The 12,364-nt window shown below is 38.6% G+C and overlaps 1 protein-coding gene across 1 annotated transcript in view; it reads left to right on the plus strand.

The window, feature by feature from the left end:
* Nucleotides 1-12,364, plus strand: part of ido1 (indoleamine 2,3-dioxygenase 1) — a 70,789-nt gene that overhangs the window by 35,788 nt on the left and 22,637 nt on the right. Inside the window, exons 4-8 of the mRNA XM_039769591.1 lie at nt 2,531-2,650; nt 2,740-2,858; nt 4,800-4,814; nt 10,221-10,320; nt 10,567-10,684. Coding sequence (XP_039625525.1) covers nt 2,531-2,650; nt 2,740-2,858; nt 4,800-4,814; nt 10,221-10,320; nt 10,567-10,684 — 472 coding nt within the window. The remainder of the gene's footprint in view (nt 1-2,530; nt 2,651-2,739; nt 2,859-4,799; nt 4,815-10,220; nt 10,321-10,566; nt 10,685-12,364) is intronic.

Raw genomic sequence — 12,364 nt, forward strand, 5'->3', positions numbered from 1 at the left:
AAGATTACCATATGCAAGCTTTTGAGGCAACTCTGGCCTATTCTTCTGGCAAGGGGCCTGAGTTGCCTCAAAACTGCATATGGTAATCATTTTAGTTAGCCAATAAAAAGGTGTAATTTTGCTTAACTTCTCACTGCATCCATAATGGCTAACACCCTAGTACTACTTAGTACAGAATATTAAAACATGTTTGGTATTTTCTGGAGCTTAAGAACTTATAGTTACCCTGATTAGAATCCCGTAGAGATGTATTATTTTGCAAACCAGTAACTTGACTTGAGCCTTCCTAGTTTTCATTCTCTTTCTCTGCACGTTTAGCATTCGTTTGCTCAGAGGCTGATGCTCTTACTGCTTCCTGAGCAGCTCCCTAGCGGACCGCTTCTTCTCTTCTTCCGTCAGCATCTTTTCACGTTAAAACTGATTAAGATTAAGTTTTTGTGTTGCAATTACTTAGTACGTTTTTCTTCATTTTTCAACTAAGATGGCACTTAAGAATGGTTTAAGATATGAAGAGGTAGAGGAAGTGACAATGAAGGTGGTAGGGATGAGAATGGTGCCAGTATGAATGCACCACACGGCCCCCTCTGGGTTGATTCTACAATAAAATGAAATAAAAATAAAAAAAGGAATACAAATCATCACCCCGCTAGCGGACAGTAGAGGTCATATAGTATACGTGTACTAAATTTCACGTTAATACAGCGTTTCTCAACCTTTAAGTATTTACAACCCGAGTTTTCATAACAGTTTTAATCGCACCCCCCTAAACATTTTTTTGAAATGTAGATGCATATTTTATTATACCTACTTAACTTTTATTGACATTTATCTAACTCTATATTTATTGTTCTAGTATCAGAATGTAGTTTATGTTAATTAGTTTTGGTTTCAACAGATGTTTTTTTCATATTTTTGATTCTTGTTTACTTTTTTTCACATCTTCGCACCCCCCTTTTTGTTACTTTGCGCCCCCCCAAGGGGGGCCCCCACAGTGTTAATTGGTCAAACGGTTTGCGAGCTACAGGTCATTTAAAATCCTGGATAGACAAACGGACAGCCACGGTAGCATATTATATAAGAAGATTATCATTTGGAAGTATTGTTAATTTAATGTTTCTTTTGCCTGTAAACTCACAGGTTTAGAGAGATACAATAAATGTGATACAACATTGCAGTGTCCAGTATGCTCAGCAAGCGTGTTACATAAATAAATGCAAGGAGGAGTATAACAGTATAAAAATAAATACAACAAAATTACGTAAAATGCAGCTCTCACAGCAGTTGCTTTACCACAACAATCGTTATCACATTTGCTCCATTCCATCACCTTTCTCCTTGCTGTTTCCCTTTTCTCAATACACACGCATACACGTGTTTTTATAGTTACACTGTGCAAGCACAGATTTCCTACTGATTCACATTTTGATTTTATAAAAATTTTTTTTTTTCACACTTGCTCACAAAAAAAAATAATAATAAACAACAGATTCCAACAGTAATCAAAGTGTTTTTGAAATCTTGTCTACTATTTGTTAGGAAACGTTTGTCTAACTCTGCCCCCATGTGAGCACACTCTCTCACTGTGGGTATTGTTGTACTTCTGATTAAATCATCATTTTCAGCCCACATAATGCTTTCCAAACCCCTCAACAATTGTTCTCCACATTTTTTCCTTTCAACACTTTTATTTCTGTATGTTTTTTTTTATTTCTGCATTTTAGTCAGATTGGATTTGACTTGTCTGAAGCCTGACACAAAATTATGGGTCATGAGAAGTTCGGATTTTGGAACATCAGAAGTTTTCCACTGGTAGTTTGGGTGGTTGCACTGTATGCTCTGTAGGAGGACTTAATTTTCTTTAGCAAATCACCCAATGTCATCACTTTGAAGAAGACTTTTTAGCCTTACTACATGCTGTCTAATACTGATCAGATGCTTCGATACCTTTTGTTCCTGTTTATGTCAAAAGTACAACTATGTAGCCAAAAAGTGGACTGGGATCACTTAAAGATAATGTTAATGATAAAACTGTGGTCATTCTCTTTGTGGCTGCCTTCTGCATCTGTTAGTGCCAGGTTCAGCCATGAATGATGCACACTTTCAAAGCCCTCCTTGCCACACCTGATAAACAGCTATATGCAAGTCTTTTCCACATAAGAGTTCTTAAAAGATATCTCTTTATGTCTAATGTGCTGTCACTCCATCATTGAAAACATTTCTCTGAGTTATTGACACATTAGGAAAAGAATGACAGATATACAAAAGAGGAAAGGGCTTCCTTTTCTCAAAGTGTGTTTCGCTTTAAAACACACACCTCTTGCCCTTAATCACTTTGAGATATATTACAGTAATACCAGGCTAACTTTAGATATCTCATTTGTTTTACAATATCAGTTTAGTGCTATACTTGGCATCTGGAAATCTGTATTGTTCATTTGTCTGTTATTATGCATTTGGCCCTAGCCAAAGTCTTTCTCAATTTTGTTATCTTTGTCTAAATTTGGGATTTTTTTTTTGTTTTCTTTTAAAGATGCCACTCTTAGACACAAAATACCTGAATGGGTATAAAGAGCAGAGGCTGGCACATTTGGCATTAAGCTTTATTACAATGGGCTATGTATGGCAGGAAGGGGAACAGGGATCCATCAAGGTAAGGTGCTTCAGTAACTCCCGATTCGGGATATCAGATTAGTTCAAAATGAATTTATAAGCTTCACTAAAGCTAACGTGTTTCTACAGGCTTTGCCTCAAAATCTTGCCATCCCTTTCTGGAATGTGTCTCAGTGTCTTGGACTTCCAGCCATCTTGGTACACGGAGACAGTGCTTTGGCAAACTGGAAAAAGAAGGACCCTAATGGGTATGTCTGTAAGGTTAAACTAAATAAAGTTGAAATGGATATCAAAAACATTCCATTTTTTTTTTTACCAGACTAAAGTTCAAGAAAAATATCAACCAATTATTGTTAACTCTAAATTATTAATCTCTGAACAGCTTTCTAATGTTGAAAATTATGTTCAGCACTTGCTAAATTTATTGAAGTACGATTGTAATCTTCGTAGACAGGGGGAAAGGGTAATGATTGCCCAGGGCCCATGGTTTTTTAGGGACTTGAAGCCTAGAATGAAAAGAGACTGCTTATGTATCAGACCCACAGTTCTGTGCGACACCCTGCTTCCAAGCTAAATGTGAGCATTTTTTAAGTCCTTACTCCTCTAGAAAGTTTTAAAGACTGATATCTTTTTATGTACGTAGTTCTGACACTTAAATAGTTTGGTGGAACTGTATTTTGGCTGGTCAAGCACAACAGCTTGGAGGATTAAAATGATTATTAGAACTACATTTTGCCTCTTTTAATGATGGCAACAAGGTACTCCATGTTTTAGGTTAATTGGAGCCTGTATACTGGTCTGTTGCAAGTTGTGAATGTCTGAATAGGAATTTCCAAGGACTGGCATCCTATACATGGTTGATTTCTGCCTTGTGCTTGATTATACCAGGATATTCTTCATTCCACCAGAACTCTGAATTAGATTAGGCAAGACTGATAATGTGCACTGTTGACGGCTAGTTCATGTCTTGCCCCCAGTGCTACTGATATAAGCTCTGGCCTCCATGAGTGCTAAATTGAATTTAGTGCAGTGGTCTCAAACTCTGGTCCTGGAGGGCTGCAGTGACTGCATGTTTTCATTCTAACCCTTTTCTTAATTTGTGACCTGTTTTTTTTTTGCTAATTAATTCCTTTTCCTGTCATTTTAATTAACTTTCTTTTTTAAGATGTGTTCCTCTGAATTGTTTCACTTCTTTCCTTAAATGGCACCCAAACAGAAATGAAATGTGACATGAGGGAGCCAACAGAAGACCAACTAAGTCAGAGCCTCAAACTCCAACTAATTTTACTCCAATCAATTGCTTACTAAATTAGGCGCCGATTTTTGTCGTTAATCAAACCCGTTCTTTAATCCTATGGGTTGTTGCTGCTCTCATTGTGCAATGGCGTACATTTCCAAAATTGTTGATTTTCTCTTTCTAAGAGCACTGGTAAAATATTTTGTGGACCTGAGCAGATCAACATTCCTGAGACCTTCACCTTTCTTTATTTTCAGATATTGTACTTTGGACACCGGTTGTTTTGGCTCATTTTGTATCTCATTATTGTTTGGCTGCTAATTAAGGAAAACAAAACAATTGAGGGGGTCTGAGTCTTCAAGAACAAGTTAATTAAAATTAATTGAACAGAAGTTAATTAGCCACAAAAACAGGTCACTAATTAAGAAAAGGGTTAGAATGATAACCTGCAGCCACTTTGGCCCTCCAGGACCGGAATTTGAGACCACTGATTTAGTGGGACTGAGAATGTTGTGTTGTAATTAATCTATAAATGCCAACTGGGCAGAGCAGTGGCACAAGTTATCACTGCTGCCTCACCTAAATTTTAATGCATGTCTGGTTTCTTTGCAAGTTCCAAAGGTATGCAGGATAAGCTGAATTAATAGACTAAAGTGTGTGTGTTTGATTGTATGTGACTGAAGATGGACTGACGTTCCATCTAGAAGTGGTTTCTGCCTTGTATTTTTTGTTGCCTGGATGGGCTCAGGCTCTCCTTTTCCCTTTAGTGGATTAAGTAGGTTCAGAAAGTAGGTGGATGTACGAACAACTGTTGATGCTCTTACTTTTAGAAAAGTACAAAAAGTTATTTACTTTACAACTTCAAAACTAAAAGCTTTAGGGTCACCAATTCTACAATGCTAACATATTTTTCTATTTATTTACATGTTTTTGTGGAAAATTCCTAAACCAGTCCCTTTGAACTTGAGTGAGTATATATTTTACTAAATTAACATGTTTCGCTATAATTTTGCACAAAATGTATAAATTAAAATACAAACCTAAAAATAAAAGAACATTCACTTGATTTTTTTTAAACAATAATGAAAAGAGATTTGATTAGTGGCCGCGGTATTACTTTCCGTTACATTTGTCTGACCACTTATTCTTTATACTGTTTGGTTTCCTATGAGAAAAGATGTTTTAGCAGTTCCAGGATGTGAAGCTTATCATCTGTGCCCCATGTACATATGTTAAAGCAACAAATGCCACCGAACTTATTACTTTCAAGATTCTGATTATGTCTATTATGTCTCCTCTCACTTCTTGTTGCCTTAGCTCCATCATTATTTCATTATATCTTATGTTGAGTCCAGGAATAATTCTGGTAGTTTGTTTTTGACTTTCGCTAACCTGATTATTCCCTAAAGCGGAAGGTGGAGTGGTGACTCTGAGGCGAATGATCTGCACTGGTATCCCGAAGGTTGCTGGTTCAAATCCCTGTCACTGCCAAAAGAGATCCTACTTTGCTGGGCCCTTGAGCAAGGCCCTTAACTTTCAATTGCTCCAGGGATGCTGTACAATGGCTAACCCCGCGCTCTGACCCCAAGGAGTATGTGAAAACTAAAAAATCCCTAATATGAGAAATTGTATAAGGTGAAATAAAGAACAACAAAAAAAAAAGCACTGAGTCAGGATCTCTCTGTAAGAGATGGTTTTATTGCTGCCTTTTCTTTCTGTTAAGATGACAAGATTTTTTACTGCAGTTTTGAAAATGACAAATTCAGTCTTTACCGTTCTATAAACTTCATTATGCTTGTTCTTAAAGTCATTGATTTAGTCCACAAAATTTTCTTGAGGCTCTGTGGCTGAGGCTAGGGGTCTGCGCCAGCAATCGGAAGGTTGTCTGTTCGAATGCTGTAAATGCCAAAAGTGACTCTACTCCATTGAACCCTTGAGAAAGGCCCTTAACCTGCAATTGCTCTGCCCTGGGTATGACATCAATCTGAATTCAGCCGTGCAAGCTGGATCTTCAAATTCCTGGGAAAACTTGGGGGTTGGTGACAGCATTGTTGGCACTTCAGTCACTGTAAAGAAAATCTAAAGGCTGTTCCAGTGTGGTGTTGAGGTGTCACCCACTACACTCAGGTCCCAATCCAAGTTGTTCGCCGTGTGGCAGGTGCAGTAAAGCTCTACCAGCGCATGCTCCCAACCTCCTCCTCTGTATTTTTTATGATGATTTTTATTAAAATTTTAGTTCTTTATTTGTTTTTGTCCCTTGGCTACTTTCAGTTTGAATCAAGTAAAACACGCAAATAAAAAGGGAACTGACTTGATACAATTTGGACCTGTGTGTTCAGGATAAAGTATGGTAAACATTTGAATTCAATACTCATAAAGGAGCAGCAGCTGAAGAAGTAAGTTGTGCTACTCCTCTCTTATGGCATAGTGGCTAGGCCTCGAAGAAATTGACTAGAATCTCAGCCTGGGTACTGTGCATGTTGGGTTTACTCAGAAGTAATTTCAGGACTTTGTACAGGACAGGGTTTTAAATGTTTTTCAGGTAAGGAAGACAGACATTTTAGAGGTAAGGTTTATATACTTAGCAGTCATGGTACCGGAAACCGGTGACAATCTAAACCTGCAAACTTGTAAAGTTCACCCCTGCCGAATGCCCATTGAGTGTGCAGTTGGGCAGAAATTTATGATAAGCGCTCAGTTGGTGGAAGAAAGAGACGGCAGAGTTTGGATTGAGAAAGAAAGACTTAGGAGTGGGAAGAGGAAAAGGAAGTGTCAACTGAGAAAGTGAGTAAGCACCTATATGCACACCTTTTTGTATATTTTGTGCTCCTTTGGCATTATTGTGATTAAGATCACACACCTTATGTACAATTATATATATTGTGGCAGACAGCTGGGGATCCAGCCCAGCCGGGATGCCTAGAAGGACTGGGAGAGGGACAATACCTCCCCTGGGCCACAACAGGGCAGCCGCCCTGGTCTGCATGGGGGCCAGGGGATTACAGCTTGGAAGCTCATCCGTGTTGGGGCCCGTGGCCACCACCAGAGGACACTCGGACGATTATGGAGCCCTGGACTGCTGCACTTCTGCCACAACAGGAAGTGCTGCCGGAAGAGATTCCAGGCAGACCTGGAGTGCTTCTGAGGTGCTCATGTGGCACCTCCGCCGCACCAGGAAATGCAGTCATAAAATCATTAGGAAGCACCTGGAGCACATCCGGGCTATTATAAAAGGGGCCGCCTCACTCCATTCGAGGAACCGGAGTCGGGAGGTAGAAGAAAGAGAAAGAGAGGACTGAAATGATGGTGAATTGTGCACTATATTGTGTGTGCATTGTGTTCTGAAGAATTAAAACATGCGTATTTTGTGACATTTGGTGTTTGTTTGTGTCCGGGTTCATAGTCTACAATATATATAGTGTCATGCAAGGGTATGTTGAGAATGAGTTTAAATGTTACACTTGGAAAAATATCTGTGCTGGAATGTTGTAAACAGACAAGATCAAGACATAAAGAAAACTGCAGAAACTCAAACTGAAGTGGCACATCAAAAAATTATATTTTCATTATCTATCTATCTATCTATCTATCTATCTATCTATCTATCTATCTATCTATCTATCTATCTATCTATCTAGAATTCATAAAAATAATGATTGTAAAGAGAATACATGACAGTTTGTAATATTAATAGTTATGATATAGAGACCGTTTTGGACTATATTTCTACAGTATGTCCTTTTCTTGAAGTAATAGTCAAACTTCTTTTCCGCATTTTAAATTTATGAGCATATTTTTCTAATTCTCCTGACTCTGAATTGAATCATGAGGCTTGATAATGGTCAATCAGACACTTTTTCCATTTCAAAAACTACTTTCTTCATTATATTTTTGTAAAAGAATGATAAAACAGTACTTCTGATTCATTACCACTTTAGGATCAGGATCCTTTTAACTGTTTTGAACTGAAAATGGCCATTATTATGAAAGTTCCGTGCTGCCTTTCTGAAATGTATTTTTTGGGTAGTCAGATAGAGATTTGTGGAGTAATGACTTTAGAAAATTTAACCACACCCAGGGCCAGAAATAAAAGACAAAGAGTAGGACAGATGCTGTACAGGCTTTTAAATGGTTGAAGCACCGCACAAGATGCAGATCATGCAGCACGGCAGCAGCAGCAAGCCAGCAGCTGATCGAGCAAAGAGGAGGTAGAAAGAAAACTGTATTTGTTTCCCATTGTATCACCATTTAAGAGGGGGTTTTGGAGGAGCAACCGCATCTCCTTGGGATGCATTCAGCCCCTGTCTCCACAATGCGAACGGCACAGACGTGAAGTGGCTAGTGTGTAGCGCAGAAAAGGGGGGTTGCGAGCGAAGTGAGCAGGGGGTAAGCCCCCTAGTAAATAAATAAAATAGATTCTTTGTAATACACACATTGCTGATGATCATCGCAGTATGTTTTTGATGATGATGTTCTGCAAGGCAATATGCAGTGGCAGGGATAATCAGGGTAGCTTTCATATGTTGTTATATTTTGTGAAAGGGTGAGTGTTAAGCAGCATACTTGTACATGCAATATAAAAGATGGAAGGTTTGTATACTGTGTTTAAGCAAAGTTATGCTGATAGTCAAAAAATCCTTGGACAAAATGCATGTTTTTGTTTTGGTCGTTATGTTGAACTGGGTCATGTACTGCTGAGATTGCTATATTATAGAGAATCTCTCAATGTTTCAGCATAGAGGCCCAGTGAGATCTCTGAAGCAAAACATCCAATGCTGTATACATATGCTAATAATCTTAAAATAGGCTCTATGGTGCACCTTATAATGTTAACTACTGTATAAACTTCTACTAATGTTTTAATACTTTTTACTGTTATAAATAAATGTATAATATAATTAATGTGAATAACACTATGTAGAGAAGGTCACTTTATCAGTATATTAGTTATGTTTGACTTATTTAGACAGCTATCACCAGTAGGGGGCACCACTGATCCCCCAAATCCCAGACACACACTGCCCAACACCACTCCGGGTTCAATTAAAGGTTTTTGAGTCCACACAGCTCAAATATAATAATTAATATGGCCAATATACAGACTTAAATATTCGTTGTTTCGCTCTCTTTCTTTTTTCTTTCCTTCTCTCTTCCAGTGAGTGCTGCCTGCCTTCTCCCAACTCTGACTCCATGAAGTATGGTGGCAGGTTTCTTTTAAGCTGAGCCAGGGAATACTTCTGGTGCCACATCGTGGCTTGTTGGAAGCACTTCCAGGTCATACAGAAACCAGGGAGGTCCTCACCCAGCAGCACCCTCTACCGTCACCCAAGGATTCTTACAGGGCTGTGCTTCTGGACTCTAATTTCCATGTAGCCCTGCGGGCATCTAAATTGGGGCAACTTGTGAGGAACACTGCTACTTCTTCATTTAGGGGATGATCTGCTCCTGGCTTCCAGCTCTCAACAGTCAATTCTTCCTTCCAGCATCTCAGCCAGGACGGCAATTCAAAAGGTGTCCCGGCCGGGTGGTGTCCACAATCTCACCATCCTTCCATTATGGTTTACCAGCCGGGCAAGAAAACCTCCTTCATCCTGGCTGGGATGCCCGTCCATCCTCCTGGGATCTTGCACAGCATTAATTTATTAATAATTTATCACATTTTTGTAACCCTTCTATACACATAAATTGTCTATTTATCCTGCAGGTTTTTGAGCCCACTATTTCAAATAGAGCTGTAAGTCTGAAATTAATGAGATGCCAAATAAGATATCTAATTCATAATTCAAAACTGTTTTTTTCAAATGTTTTCATATACTCACTAATAAATGCATAACACTGTGTTACAAGATAAAAAAAACATGTACCATTAAAATGGATTTAACGTATATTGGGTGCTGGACAAGAGGTGTGTATGTGAACTGCAAACAGGAGGGTAGAAAGAAGGGAAAGCAGAACCCTGGCAATAGATGGCATTTTAAAACCCTTGCTGCATATTATGGAGAACAGACCACCTGGGCTTACCAGAAATGTGTTGTCCTGACAATGAGAGCTGGAGATCAGGGTGCAGGTATACCTTACTTTGAGAAGCTACTGTATTAAGCAACAGAGCTAACCACTGCTCTGCCTTGCTCCTCTTATTTATTTATGCTTATCATAATTGGTGTACTTAATTTAAATGGATATTAAGGTAGAAGGCTTTGTAATTATAGTATAAGTGTAGTACTTGGGGATTTTTACTTAAAGCTTGATAGATTGTTTTCGTACTTTGCATTTCTAACAATTTCCACTTTTATATGTGAAATGCATTACAGTAAAATGAGAAATCACATAAACAGTAGACATGAACATCCCATTTTTCCCTACTTTTTATTAGGAATCTGGATGTGATTTTCTCATTTCCGGGAGAAGACAGTGCAAAAGGCTTCTTTCTTGTGACTCTGCTGGTCGAAATGGCCGCAGTCCCGGGGATTAAGGTACAAGGACAAAATGATTTGCTTTTTTTACATAAAAATATGATATCTATATTCTGCCTATCTTAAAAAATGAGTTTATATGATGCACATTGTGGTCAAACTTGCTGGAAAGATTTTCATTTCTGGAACTAATAATGTGATTTACTGATGAACATGAGGGCCACCAATGTTCTGTTATTAATGAAGAATTTCATAAGGCCTGCATGGCAACAAATAAACAATTTTGGCTTTGTGCTTTGGTTGTAGGCAGCGGTGACATCCATAAATGCAATGATTCAGAAAGATGACACAAAGCTGCACCAGGCGCTTCAGGATATTGCAGACTCCATTGAGTGCATGGTCACGGCTCTTAAAATGATGCAAGGTGTCTGATCTCTCTCTTCTCTGGTGATGTAAGGTAGTTTGCAATGTGGCCTGTCACAAGTGTGAATTTGTCCATCAAACAGACAATTTGAATCAATCAAAAAACAATGCATAATTTTAACATGATTTTCAGTGCATGTTTTGGAACTTTCGAATATTTCTAGAACTCAAAATTTTAGAGTGAGGATATTTGCAATCAGGTACAGTATATAGCACACTATTATGATTGCCATGGATGTTGTTACATAGACCTGAATATTAACATCTCCTGTAAATTCCTATGAAAACTGGGTATTGGTTACATTTCTGGTGCACTATGATCCTGCATTGGATTGAACAGCTTTATAGTAGAAGGCATGAATGGTTGAATGAACATAATGTGGTACGTCAGTCAAGGCAATTTACTCTTTGATGAATCTTCTGTTGGAGTTCGAAAAGCATAAAATGGTGCCCATCTTGTTATCATAGAGAAGTGCTTCAGAAAAGAGCTAAGAGATCCCATTTATCCCATAACTTCCTAGGCGGCCAATGCCTTTTGAAAGGTTATGAGTGTAACAAGAAGAGAAGAAGATCTCAAAAAGACTTATCATGTCGTGCTCATGATCATACCCCTGGGCACAGTCTGTTGAACTAGTGTAGCAGGTGACAGTATACAGAATACTAGGAACTCCCAGAATACTAGGGACTAGGTTAGCACATCGCTTTCATTTTCTCTGTTGCTTGTCACTGTTCTCTTGTAAACTTGTGACTTCTTTATCTGGCTCCATGTTTACCTTGTCTTTCTGATTTCATGCTTGAAGTTGACCAAACATTTGCCTAATCTTCTTTATCTTGCTTTTCCTTATTGATTATACCTGTAGATCCCTGCCTGTTCTGATGACATCTCTTTTAAATTGCCCTGTCTTCCTTTCACAGTCTGATTTGTGATAATGGAAGTTTCCATGCCCTTTACATCCATTCCAAGCCTAAGACTTAATCAATGATTTAAATATGAGTATAGCAGCCTGGACAGAAAGTCCATTTGAGATCTTACTGAGGGGTAGATCGAGTCCAGGAGATGGCCAGTAGTTTTTTGACTAGTTATGGTGCTGTCCCTACTTTCCCTTTCCAAGAGATTTCATCTGAATGCATGGTCCCAGAATCTTAGCCTCCATGAATGCATGTAGTCAGTCCAAACACAGTTAAGGACTTTAAGCCCTTGAGCCAATGCTCAGGAAATAGAGGTGCAGAGGGCCCAGATAACTGGTGACCTCAGTGCTTTATACAGAAGTTCTGGAGCCTTGCAGTTATTCAGAGTATCCACTGGCTGTTATCCCAAAAATGTATTATCAATCCCTATTGGAGCAGGGAAGTCTAGAGGTGGAAAAATAGAAATAGTGGCAAGGAGCAGAGATGTTATATAGCAAGAAAGAACAACACTGAGTGCACTTTGGTTCCCATGAGTATATGCTGTACTCTTCTCACACTCTTACACCACTAAGACTTTTTGAGTGCTGTGGATTGATTTGAAATCATGACTGATTATTTATTTTGCTACTTCCAATGGGAATGCTGTTCCTAAGTATCAGCCCCATTTAGGCTAGACGCAAAAAAACAAATTATCATGCTGTAGCCTTTGTTCTTCCCTTGTTTCACCTACACATTCATATTTGTATTTGGGCCCCAATTACAGTAGCAACAA

This window comes from Polypterus senegalus, chromosome 11, assembly GCF_016835505.1.
Source record: "Polypterus senegalus isolate Bchr_013 chromosome 11, ASM1683550v1, whole genome shotgun sequence".
Taxonomy (NCBI): domain Eukaryota; kingdom Metazoa; phylum Chordata; class Cladistia; order Polypteriformes; family Polypteridae; genus Polypterus; species Polypterus senegalus.